This window comes from Pteronotus mesoamericanus, unplaced genomic scaffold, assembly GCF_021234165.1.
Source record: "Pteronotus mesoamericanus isolate MK-2021 breed Mesoamerican mustached bat unplaced genomic scaffold, CSHL_Meso_final scaffold_167, whole genome shotgun sequence".
In the NCBI taxonomy this organism is placed as follows: domain Eukaryota; kingdom Metazoa; phylum Chordata; class Mammalia; order Chiroptera; family Mormoopidae; genus Pteronotus; species Pteronotus mesoamericanus.
The window spans coordinates 4,004,206-4,015,750 of record NW_026555308.1 but is presented as its reverse complement, the minus strand read 5'-3'; the positions used below and the strand labels follow the sequence as shown (position 1 = coordinate 4,015,750).

General features: G+C 44.2%; 1 protein-coding gene across 1 annotated transcript in view; it reads left to right on the top strand.

Moving 5' to 3' along the window:
- The first annotated feature begins 4,228 nt into the window (after window positions 1-4,228).
- LOC129083390 (ectonucleotide pyrophosphatase/phosphodiesterase family member 7-like) overlaps window positions 4,229-11,545 on the top strand; it is a 40,608-nt gene continuing 33,291 nt past the window's right edge. The window contains exon 1 of the mRNA XM_054589226.1: window positions 4,229-4,475. Coding sequence (XP_054445201.1) covers window positions 4,229-4,475 — 247 coding nt within the window. The remainder of the gene's footprint in view (window positions 4,476-11,545) is intronic.

The window sequence follows — 11,545 nt, the reverse complement described above, 5'->3', positions numbered from 1 at the left end:
CTGGCCAAGGACATAGAGTTCCAGGAGATCCAGGAAGCTCAGAGAGTCCCAAAGAAGTTGGACCAAGGCTCATCATAATTACATTACCCAAAACTAAAGATAAGGAGAGAAATTAAAAGCAGCAAGAGAAAAGCAGAGAGTCACCTACAAAGGAGGTCCCATGAGACTACCAGCTGATTTCTCAAAAGAAACCTTGCAGGCAAGAAGGGGCTGGGAAGAAGTATTCAAAGTCATGAAAGGCAAGGACCTACATCCAAGATTACTCTATCCAGCAAAGCTCTCATTTAGAATGGAAGGGCAGATAAAGTGCTTCCCAGATAAGGTAAAGTTAAAGTTCATCATGACCAAGCCCTTATTATAAGAAATGTTAAAGGGACTTATGTAAGAAACTGAAGAAGATCAAAAACCATGAACAGTAAAATGACAAAAAACTCACAACTATCAACAACTGAACCCAAAAACAGAAAGAAACTAAGCAAACAACTAGGACAGGAACAGAATCACAGAAATAGAGATCACCTGTATGGTTATTAGTGGGGAGGGGGAGGAGGAGAATGGGGGAAAAAGGTACAGTGACTAAAAAGCATAATTGGCAGGCACAAAATAGACAGAGGAGGTTAAGGATAGTGTAGGAAATGGAGAAGCCAACGGACTTATATGCACAACCCATGGACAGGAACTAGGGGGGAGGATTGCTGGAAGGTGCCAGACAGAGGGGATAAAGGGGGGAAATGGGACAACCATAATAGCATAATCAATAAAACACATAAAAAATAAACTGAAGGAAACATAAAAAAATTGCTTAATAAATATTTGCTAAACAAATAATGGATTTATGCCCTGTTGAGTGTGCCTCAGTTGGTTGGAGCATTGTCCTGTACAACAAAAGATTATGGATTTGATTCCCCATCAGGGCACATATCCGGCGGGTTCAATCCCCAGTCGAGGCACAAATGGAAGGCAACCAATCAATGTTTCTCTCCTTCTCTCTCCCTTCCTCTCTTTCTAAAATCAATAACATATTTTTTTAATAATAGATTTATGCCTTCCAAACCAGAACTCACCATGGAAAAACCGAGACACACCACAATGCTGTGACCATAGCATCATGGTGACTATGACAAGAATTCTCTCTAGCCACCCACCTCCACAAAGCTCCACTAATTACACCAAACATTGCACCTTAGGGAAGTTTCAGTGGACTTGGCAGATTGTTGCACAACTGCTAGCTATTTTTTCGGTGTTTGCAAAATATAAAGATATGTGTGGATTGTACCTAATAGGGCCTAACTGATTAGTATACAATTCCCAAAGAGCCAAACCACTCAGTACAAGTATTCGTATTCCCTTGGAGAACCTACACAATGGAACTTAAGGTTCTCTCCAGGTCAAAGAAGGCTTGGCCTCACACAGTCCCAACCCTGGTATCAACAGCAACTCTCCTCTGGCCCTGGCTGTCCCAGAGTAGCATACATTATTCATTGGCACCAAGGACATCCAGGGACACAAACTAAAGATAATGATGCTTATTTATTGGCCCTTAATCACTTGTCCTTCCCACATGCTGGAAAAAGTGCCAAGTCGAATTTGTCCAGCATTGGTCTCGTCAGATCAGATAATGAAACTATCGGTAGTAATTTATTATCATGCTAAAAGTAAGTAACATCTGTCGGCACTTACTATAACTAGGGACCATGCATAACATGCTGCATTAGCCAAGATAGACTAGGTTATGTCACAGTAGTAAATTAACCCCAAAATATCACTGGCTTGGCAACAGAAGTTGACTTACTTCTCACATTCCATGTCCCCCATGGGTTAGCTGGGGACTATGCTCCATATGGTCACTCAGAGACCTAGGATGATGGGAATTCTCCATGTCAACACAAGTCCCCCACAGTTACTGCAGAGAGTGTGAGAGAGCGGGATGGTTATGTACCAGCCTTTGAAAGCTCTGGGATGGAAGTGATGCATGTGGCTTCTACTCACAGCATACTGGCCATAAATTACCAGGAGTTTGGGAAATGAGGGCAAGCACATGGATATCACATGAGCAGTAAGCATTCTTGCTGACATGTAATATCTTATCAGAGCATCACAACCTTGGGAAATATATCATCATTCCTTCTTTCACAGAAAAACACAGAGGCATAGAGAGGTTGTGAGACTTGCCCCAATGTGTCATCGATAGTAAATGGCAGAGCCGAGATGTAAACCCATGCCTGGCAAGCTTCAAAACTCTCTCAACCACAATGCTGCATACTTGTCACAAAATTCTATGGAAATACCACATATAGAAAACACCATGCTAAGTAATTGTAGCAAAACACTGTGCTAACAAGCCAAGTTATACAGATACAAAATGGAGCTCCCCTGACACACTACCTCCTCACCCCAAAGATTCAACCTAAGCAAATGCCTGGAACAGAATTCTCAGGCAATTTCACAAAAGGGAATTGGATCATCTCATCTGAGTCTGACATCCAGCCTTCACCCCACCATGTCAAGACAAAAACTTAAAACAGAAAACCCAGGCACACTGCACCAGAAAACCCATTGGTGACATCTTTATAAAATGCACAGAACTTTCTAGAAGTGCAAAGGTAAGAGTCATGCCTGTATCCACAGGAAAAGGCGAGCCGCGGGGAGATCTATTAGGAGGGTATTGTCATATCAGAATGAGTGGATGAAGGAAGGTGCCTCCAAGAAGCTAACTCATCCAAGCCTACAAATTTGAAGTCTAGCACCACCTCCTCCAAGAAGCCCTCCCCTGCTCAGCTTCTCAGGGTTAGGACCTGCTCTTGCATTACATCCCACATGCACCTCCAGCAGGCCTTTCCACTGCACATAACCCTTTACTTGTCTCCTGGAATCTGAGCCACACACAGACAACCTCTGTATCTGTACCTCTGTCTCCTGCACAATAAATGTGGAGTAGGTGGGAAGATGCTCAGCTGTGTTCAAAGCAATTTATTCCCATGGGTAATTTAATGCCCTTGTGCCCAGAAACCATGTAGCCAAGTATTAAAACCATAGGCCTGACCTCACTTGTGCTGTGTGACCTTGGAGTGGTGTGAGTTATTTATTCAGCTACAGAGTAAAAACCACCTCATACATTGTAAAAATTAAGTGGCAAGCAGGGATTATTCAAACCAAAGCCTTTTTGTGAACAAAAGTTCACAGCAGCACTATTCACAAAAGCCAAAGGTAGAAACACCCCAAACATCCATCACCTGGGGAATAGATATATAAAATGTAAAATATCCGTACAATGGAATATTATTCAGCCATGAAAAAGAATGAAGCACTTATTCATGCTACAACATGGATGAGCTTTGAAAACATTATGCTCATTGAAAGAAGCCAGACACAAAAGACCACATGTTGTATGGTTCCATTTATATGCAATGTCCAGAATATGTAAATCTGAACAGATAGAAAGCAGATTAATGGTTGCTGGAGGCCAGGGGAGAAAGGAATGAGAAATGATTGCCAATGGGTATAGGGCTTCCTTTTGGGATGATAAGAATATTCTGAAACTAGATAGTGATAATGGTTGCACAACTTTGTGGATGTACTAAATATCACTGAATGTGCAAATATCACTTGCAAATGGTTAAAATGGTAAATTTTATCCTATGTGTATTTGACCACAATAATTTTTTTAAATTCTTATGGGAAATTTTCATCTAATAAGCTTCCTAAGATTAAAAAATAATAATTGAATAGAATAGATAATGTATATACAGTTCCCAGCTCTCATGAGTACTTAATCCATGTTGACTGTTTTCATAATCATAATAAACAATCATTTGTTCTCCCTATAAAACAGGATGTACTAAGCAAAGGGAAGCACCAATCTAATTTGTTCCCCAAATCTTTACAGTAGTGGAATTAGTATAACAGTCCAAAATATTTCACATGATTTGACTTTTCTTATCAGGGTAAAATACATGCAACATAAAATTTACCATTTTTACCATTTTTAAATGTACAGTTTAGTGGCATTAAGTGCATTCACAAGGTTGTACAAACATCATCACTATTTCCAGAACTTTTTCATCATAGAAAATGTGCCATCTTCTTACATTCCAGGCATTTTGACCCTCAGCAGAGCTGGGGCAGAATTATCAATTTGGACTTTGTTCAACCACAGATAAAAAAAGGGAGAAAATGGGAGCGGGCCCATGAACTCTGCTATGTGTGCATGTGAGGCCCTCACAGCACGATGGGGCTCAGGGTCCTTGGGCTGCTGCTGTCTGTTCTACTGGGTTGGGCCAGCAGCCACCCCATCCCCGGGAGGAAGAGCTTCAACAAGCTGTTGCTGATCTCGTTTGATGGCTTCCGCTGGGACTACGACCAGGATGTGGATACCCCTAACATGGACCGCCTGGCCCAGGAAGGCGTGAAGGCCAAGTACCTCACCCCACCCTTCGTGACAATGACCTCCCCATCCCACTTCACCACAATCTCAGGTAAGTTCTGCTCTGTAGCCAGTCCACAAATGCTGGTGGAAGGCTCCAGCATCTGTTATTCCCTGAGGGGGAACCCATTCTGGCTCAGCTCTGGAGAGACTAAGGCAGCTCATGCAACTTGGGGTCACTCCCTGGAAGAAGCACTGACTTAGAATATGCTGGGGTCTCAGGGCTATTTCTAGAAACCCATGGGCTACACAGCCCTGACCTACAAACCGAATCAGAACTAGGATGGCAGCCCCCCAAGGGATCTCCATGCTCCCTGGGCCCATCCCACCCTCCACGCTGCCTTGTACACAGAGGCTGATGATCTTTTTCTAAACTAAGTTGTTAAAAGAATTTTATAAAAATAAAAACTTGCCCTGGCCAGTGTGGCCATGGCTCTGTTGGTTGGAGTGTTATCCTATAGAATGAAAGGTTCCACTTATGGTCAGAGCACATACCTGCAGGTTCAGCCTTGTCAAGGCATGTGCCAGAGTTGGCTGACTGATGTTTCTCTCTCACGTTGATGTTTCTCTCTCCCTCTCTCTCTCCCCACCGCTCTAAAATTAATGGGTATGTCCTTGAGTGAGGATAATAATAATAATAATAATTTAAAAAGCTTAAAGTTTAAAGAATTCAATTAGATCAAGCAACTACGCTGCTTAATACTGGCAAGTTAAAGAGACACCAATGCTCTTAGAAGAGAGTATAAATTTCATTTTTCTGTGACCCAAGCGATCCCTACAGCCTGGCCCCTGGTCTCTCCTGGCCTTTCTCATCTCTCTTCCCCTTGAGTGCTTCCCTCAATATCACAAAATCCTCCTATCTGTGCCTTCACTCAGCCCCACCTGCCCCAGGGCCCTTGCCTGTTCAGGTCCTCCTAGCTCACCTAGAGCATGTAGTCCACTGGGGCAGACAGACATTAGGCAAACACACATACTAACAAATCTCAGTACAACTCGGAGACACACCAAGAAGGAAGAAGAGAGTTTCTCCAGGAGAATATGGCCAGAGTAATTTGATTTGAAATTGGAGAGACAGGAAAGGGGTCTCTGAGATGGGGGAGCTGAGCTGCAAGAGAAAAAGGCCTTGAGTGACAAGAGAAAGGAAAAGTGTTCTAGGTAGAGGGAATAGCATGCGTGAGGTCTCTGTGACAAGAAGGAACATGATTGTTCCAGAATCACTGTAGCAAAGGACTCCACTATAGTAAGAATAACAATAGCTTCTGTTTCTCTGGCATGGACTTGATGTCAAGCACTGTGCTAGGTGCCTTTGTTGTCTCCAATATAATACTGCAAAGCAGTGTTGTCTCCGTTCCATAGATGAGAAAACTAAAGCTGAGTAACTGCCCAGTCACCTGGCCAGGAAATATGGAAGGGAGGAGCCAGGCCTGGAACCAGGGTGCCCCTGGCCACACAAAATCGGTTCTGTCCAGTTCTGAGCTAGGAATCCACAGACCTCTCCTGGGGGCAAGGGGCATAGGAAGGGGTGCCTGGCAGCGTGAGCCTCACTCCTATCCTGAGAGCCACTCCCCAGAGGACATGCAAACTGCTGGTGCCATTTTTCAGGGAGAGGGTTTTATTGCTTCCTCAGACTCTCAAAGGGGCCCTCTAATCAGAAACTTAAAAAATAAAGCTGAACACACACTCAGGGGGAGATTTGCTGAGAGAGATTTTCCTACATGTAAACTCTTTGAGAGGCTAGTCATTGGGGAACTATTAGCACCAGGAAGCAGGAACTAAATAGCCGTTTTCTGGAGAAAGCAAATGCCACTTCCCGTCGACTTTAAATTCATAACACTGAAAAGAACTTCCGTCAGCAGATGCTGGGTCCTTTGACACTGAGAATACAATGGGCACAAAATGTTATAAGGCTCGCCCACTGCTTATTTATTCCCAGAAGGGTTTTGATGAGAAGATATAAACAGTGAGAGCAAACTTTAAAAATTAAAAAATTACCTCAACTTCTCTACTACATTCACTGCCAGTGGGGTCTAGAAACAGAACAGCTCCAGCGGAGAGTAATTTGGCAACTTGCAACACAATCACACATGCAGGAATTTCTTATTTGGCAATAGCACTTGTAGGACTTTACCCTACAGATATATATCTATATGGTGGAAAAACATGTACTTACAAAGTTATTCATTGCATTAGTGTTTGTAACCACAGAAGAAAATATCCAACCAGTGGGAAGTGTCTAAATAAAATATATCCACAGTATGGCATACTCTGTCACCTTTAAAGAAAAAAATGAGGAAGGGTCCTGGTGCCCAAAAAGAAGCTCTCTCCAAGATGCACAGAATGTATGTAGCATGTATATATATGTGGATATATGCACATACAATTGCTTCTAGATGCATAGAGGACCTCTGGATAAATCAACAAGAAATTTTGGTAACAGTGGTTCCTCCAGGAAAGGGGATGGGTAGCAGGGAGACTTTAGACTGTATGCCCTGTGTACCTTTGATTTTGGAACATGTGAACAAATTGACTATAAAAAACAAAGTGCTATAACTCAAAATAATCTTTTACTTTCACCATTATGAAAAAAAGCATGTTCCTGCGCCCCTCTTATTCATAACCAGACCTTCCATTTATTGAGCAGGATTCACCCTGCGTCAACTTTAAAAGAAGTTTCTCTGTGGACATTTGGGACAAGATTGTTCCCTGTGGTGGGGCCATCCTGTGCACCATGGGATGTTAAGCAGTCCCCACGCACTAAAAGCCAGAAGCATTCCCTCCTCCCACTGTGACAGCCAAAAATGTCTCCATACATTGCCCACTGCTCCCAGCTGAAAAACCACTGCCTTGCGTGGTTGAGCCCATTACTTGGCTTACGTAAGTGCCCAGCAGGTACCTCAGTCATCGTGTTCTTCAATTTTCATAATGGTGATATGAGGTCAGAACAGTTACCCTCTTTACAGGTAAAATATCCAAGGCTCACAGAATATACCAATCTTCCCTGGGGCAGGAGCAGGATTCGAACTCAGCCTTGAACAGTTCAGACAATGGGTCTTCAATCCCTCCCCTCCATCATGACTACAGCCCTCTCTTATCTTGGGTTTAATTAAATAATCATTCCAAACCCCTTTGACTATTGACCATCCTCAAGCTTCCAGGCAATGAGTATATACACTGAATATGTTGTATTAATGAAAGAGAGGCCACCCCAGACCCAGCAGAACCACTGGTATTAATCTTCATGAGCTAGGCTCAAGCTGACCTCTGTCTGACTCCAATGTGGAAAAGAATCATCTGTAATAGAAAATATAATGGATAAAAATTGGTGCTTCCAGCACCCAAAGACCTCATCAGATTCCAGGGGGTCAGCCTGACACAAACTATGATAAAAGAGGCTCTCTGGCCCAAGAACTCATTCACTGGTGTTCTTACAAACACCTCTGGGCAATTTAACACAGGAGAGAGGTGATGATGGGGAGCTGCTACACTGTTCCACATCTCGGCTGCCAAGTGGGATGGCACAGCTCCAGCAAGGGCTCAGGTCTGAGAAGCCACGTGGTCACCCCTCTAAGTGTCCTAGACAGAGTCCAAAGAACAAGGACCAGGTGGTCCCCAGAAGGGGGCAAGTCTGAAGAGGCCATGCCCCAGGTGCAGAGCCCAGGAGCAACACCCTGCCCCCCCACACACACACACACAAAGAAACATAGCTGAGTTGGCCGCCCAGGTCAGAACTCTGGGCCACCAGAGACACAGTCTACATCTGGGCAGCAGGACCTCCTCGTGCTTTGGGCTGCCAGGTGTGCAGATAGCTCAGCCTTCACCTGGAGTCAGGACCTCATGACCCTCATCAGCTTTCTCTGCTGCCGGTGAAGAAGGTCTTCCTGCAGAGTTTTTTAGAGTGCTCCTCCTATATGCATTCTTTCATTGGACAAGCTTCTCTACTGCATCAGGCAGTGGGGACAGTGACAACTAGACACATGTCTCCAGGGTCTTGTTATCTTTCCAGGGCTTGTCCCACAACACAGGCTCACATTCCACGTGCTCCCAGATCTCACAGACCTTTCAGGGACTTGCTTCTGTTTCTCTGTAGTTCCACCAGGAAGGACAAAGTGCTACTTACCTAGGGATCCTTCCGCCTCTGCTTCCTTTCTCTGATAGCTCAGGGCATCACACAGAGGAGCTTTGTTCCTACTCACCTGTGTCCTCTCAAGCTTTTCTCTGCACCCCAAGTCCCCTGTGGTTCCCATAGGAATCAAGATTGTGAAACTCCAAAGCCAGAGGAGTCTCTGCTTTCTACATTTTCTCCCATGGCACCCTTTCCTTGAAGCATGGAGGACAGAAGTCTTGGCTGTTTAATGAGGGAAAGGCTACAGGACAGAGAATTTTTTAAACTGGCTATTAATTCAAAATATCCAAACTTACCATTTCTCCATCCAAGAAAATCTTTTCATCCTTACAAAGAATGTGTTATTTTCCTCCACGTATTTGTCTCCCAGCACCACCTACAAGAGGGAGAAGGGGCCTCATTCTAAGGACATGGCTTCTGAGTGCAGCGAGACCTGGCTGTGGGGTAACATTCTCCCCCCAGCTCCCCAAGGCTGGGCACTGAACAGGCCTGCGTATTCATTGAGCTCCTCCCCTCCCTCATTGGATGGTCCATGACCTCCCCCAAGATAGTTTTCTTCCTCCCACCTGGCTCTATCCCCCGACCTCCATGCCACACATACACAAAGGGATCTTGGCCACAAAACCTGAAATGTGCATTGGTTTTCTATACCTGTGTAACATATTACCACGATCTTAGCAACTTAGAACAATACCCATTTATTATCTCTCAGTTTCCATAAGTCAGGAGTCTGAGCATGACTGAGTTTGGGCCTCTGCTCAGGGCCTCACAGGGCTGCAATCAAGGTGTTGGCCAGGCTGAAGCCTTCTCCCAAGCTCACCTCCCCTTTGGAAGAAGTCATTTCCTTGCAGCTAAGAACTCATGCTTCCTTAAAGCCAGCAGGAGAGGGTTTCTCTCCTCTAGACCTTCTTTTAAGAGCTCACCACATTAGGCCAGGCCCACTCTGGAGAATTTCCCTTTTGGTTAACTCAAAGTGAACTGATTAGTGGCCTCAGTTACATCTGCAAAATTCCTTCAATTTTTCCTTGTACTACTGGTTACAAGCAAGCCATAGGTAATGCCCATGTGCAAGGGGAGAGAATTACGCAAGGGCTGTATATGGAGGAGCAGTAATCTTGAGGGATATCTTAGAATTCTGCCTATCTCAAACAGATAACCAGGGGGTATCAGTATTTGCTTAAAGATAACAGGAAACAGGATGGTGTCCCAGAGTGGAGCTCCAGAAAGTCCCCAGAATTATAGTCTTACCTCTGAGCCCCAGGGGTTAATGCAAGAGAGACAATGAGTAACCATAGAGGCTGGACTCCCCACATCACAGTGTGTCACCACATTAGCATTAGACCATTTCTGTTACTTAGGATAAAATGATGGGGATGAGGATGACAATGATGATGATAATTTTGAAGAGTAAGAGAGCCAAGGAGAAGAAGGAGAAAGGAGGAGGCAGGTAAAAAGGATTATTAATCTAAAACTACTTACATGTATTTCTTAAGGCTTCCATAACAAAATACCACAAACTGGGTGGCTTAAAATAGAAATTTGTTGTCTAGCAGTTCTGGAGGACAAAAATCTGAAATCAAAGTTTCCTTAGAGCCATGCTCCTTATGAAACATGTAAAGAATCTTTCTTTGTCTCTTCTTAGCTTCCTGTGGTTCACAGGCAATGTTTGATGTTTCTTGGCTTGTATGCAATCTGCCATCCAATCCATGGAGTTCTCCCTGTCTTTGCATGGTCACCTTCTCATAAGAACACCAGTCATTCAGATTAGGGGCTCATCCTACTCCAGTTTGACCTCATCTCTGCAATGGCCCTATTTCCACATAAGGTCACCTTCTGGGGTCCTGGGGGTTAGGGCTTCAATGTATCTTCTTCAAGGAATACAGTTCAACTCATAATAGCCATATGACACATAATTAATCGATAACTTCAGGTATGGCTACATCCAAGTCCTCAAATTATATCATCAAAATGATATACCTCTCTCTTTCTTTCCCTTTCCCTCTGCTTCTCCCACACTCTTTTTTTTTTCCTGAGTGACCACAAAATTCCCAAGATGACTCTCATTAGGCCAATCATCTCCTCAGAACCAAGTGCTGTGGCCAGGGGGGTAAAATGATGCTGAACACCCAAGATGGGACCATGTGCCCACCCTCAGGCCAGGGTGGGGGGTGGCAAGCCCTACACAAAGCATATGGACTATGAGTGGTGGGCTGGTGGGTCCCCAGTGGAAAATCAAGGATTATTATCAGAGGGAGTAGCAAGTGAAGAAGGACTGTCAGAAATGACAGAAGCCCATCACACCAGCCTGAGCCTGACAGTGCAGGAATAGGGGCTTGTAGCCTGGCGACCAAGTACTCAGTCCCAAGAAATCACAACTCCGTCTGTGGGGCTGCCCACAAGGCATGGATCTGGTTATCACACATGCAACAGACACCATCCATCACTGCCCCTCTGTCTCCCTGAACTCTGAGATCCCCTCAGATCTCACTGAAATGAAATGCCATTCTCTGAGGGTTAAGCAGCTCACGGTGCTAGTTGAAATCACCCAGTTCCCTTTCTTTCTTGAGAAGCCTGTACTTACTGCTCCATCATTAATAATGACAATGAAAAATTTTGCAATCTCAGTTTTTACTGTGAAGTGATTGAGACCAGTAAGAGTAAGTTATGCTGTTGAAACTAAGGAAATCCTGCCAAGCAAATGGTGGATGGATAGGAAGTCTTATGGCGGCAGTGTAAATATATTTTCTCCCCCAAGAAACTGACTGAAATTAAGAAGCTATCGCCACTATGTTTCAGACAAAATCTATCATAAACATAAGCCATGATATTATAATTTGACAATTTTATATCTAGTCTAATGGATATGGCCCCGGGTGTAAAGGAGACGCTCCTTAACTAGACGATGGTCAATAATAAAAATGAGGTCCTCTCTGTTCAACATTTTCTCCTTCCTTGAAAGGGCACCTGATGGTATCCTGAAGGCCCCAGCTGGCCAGAAA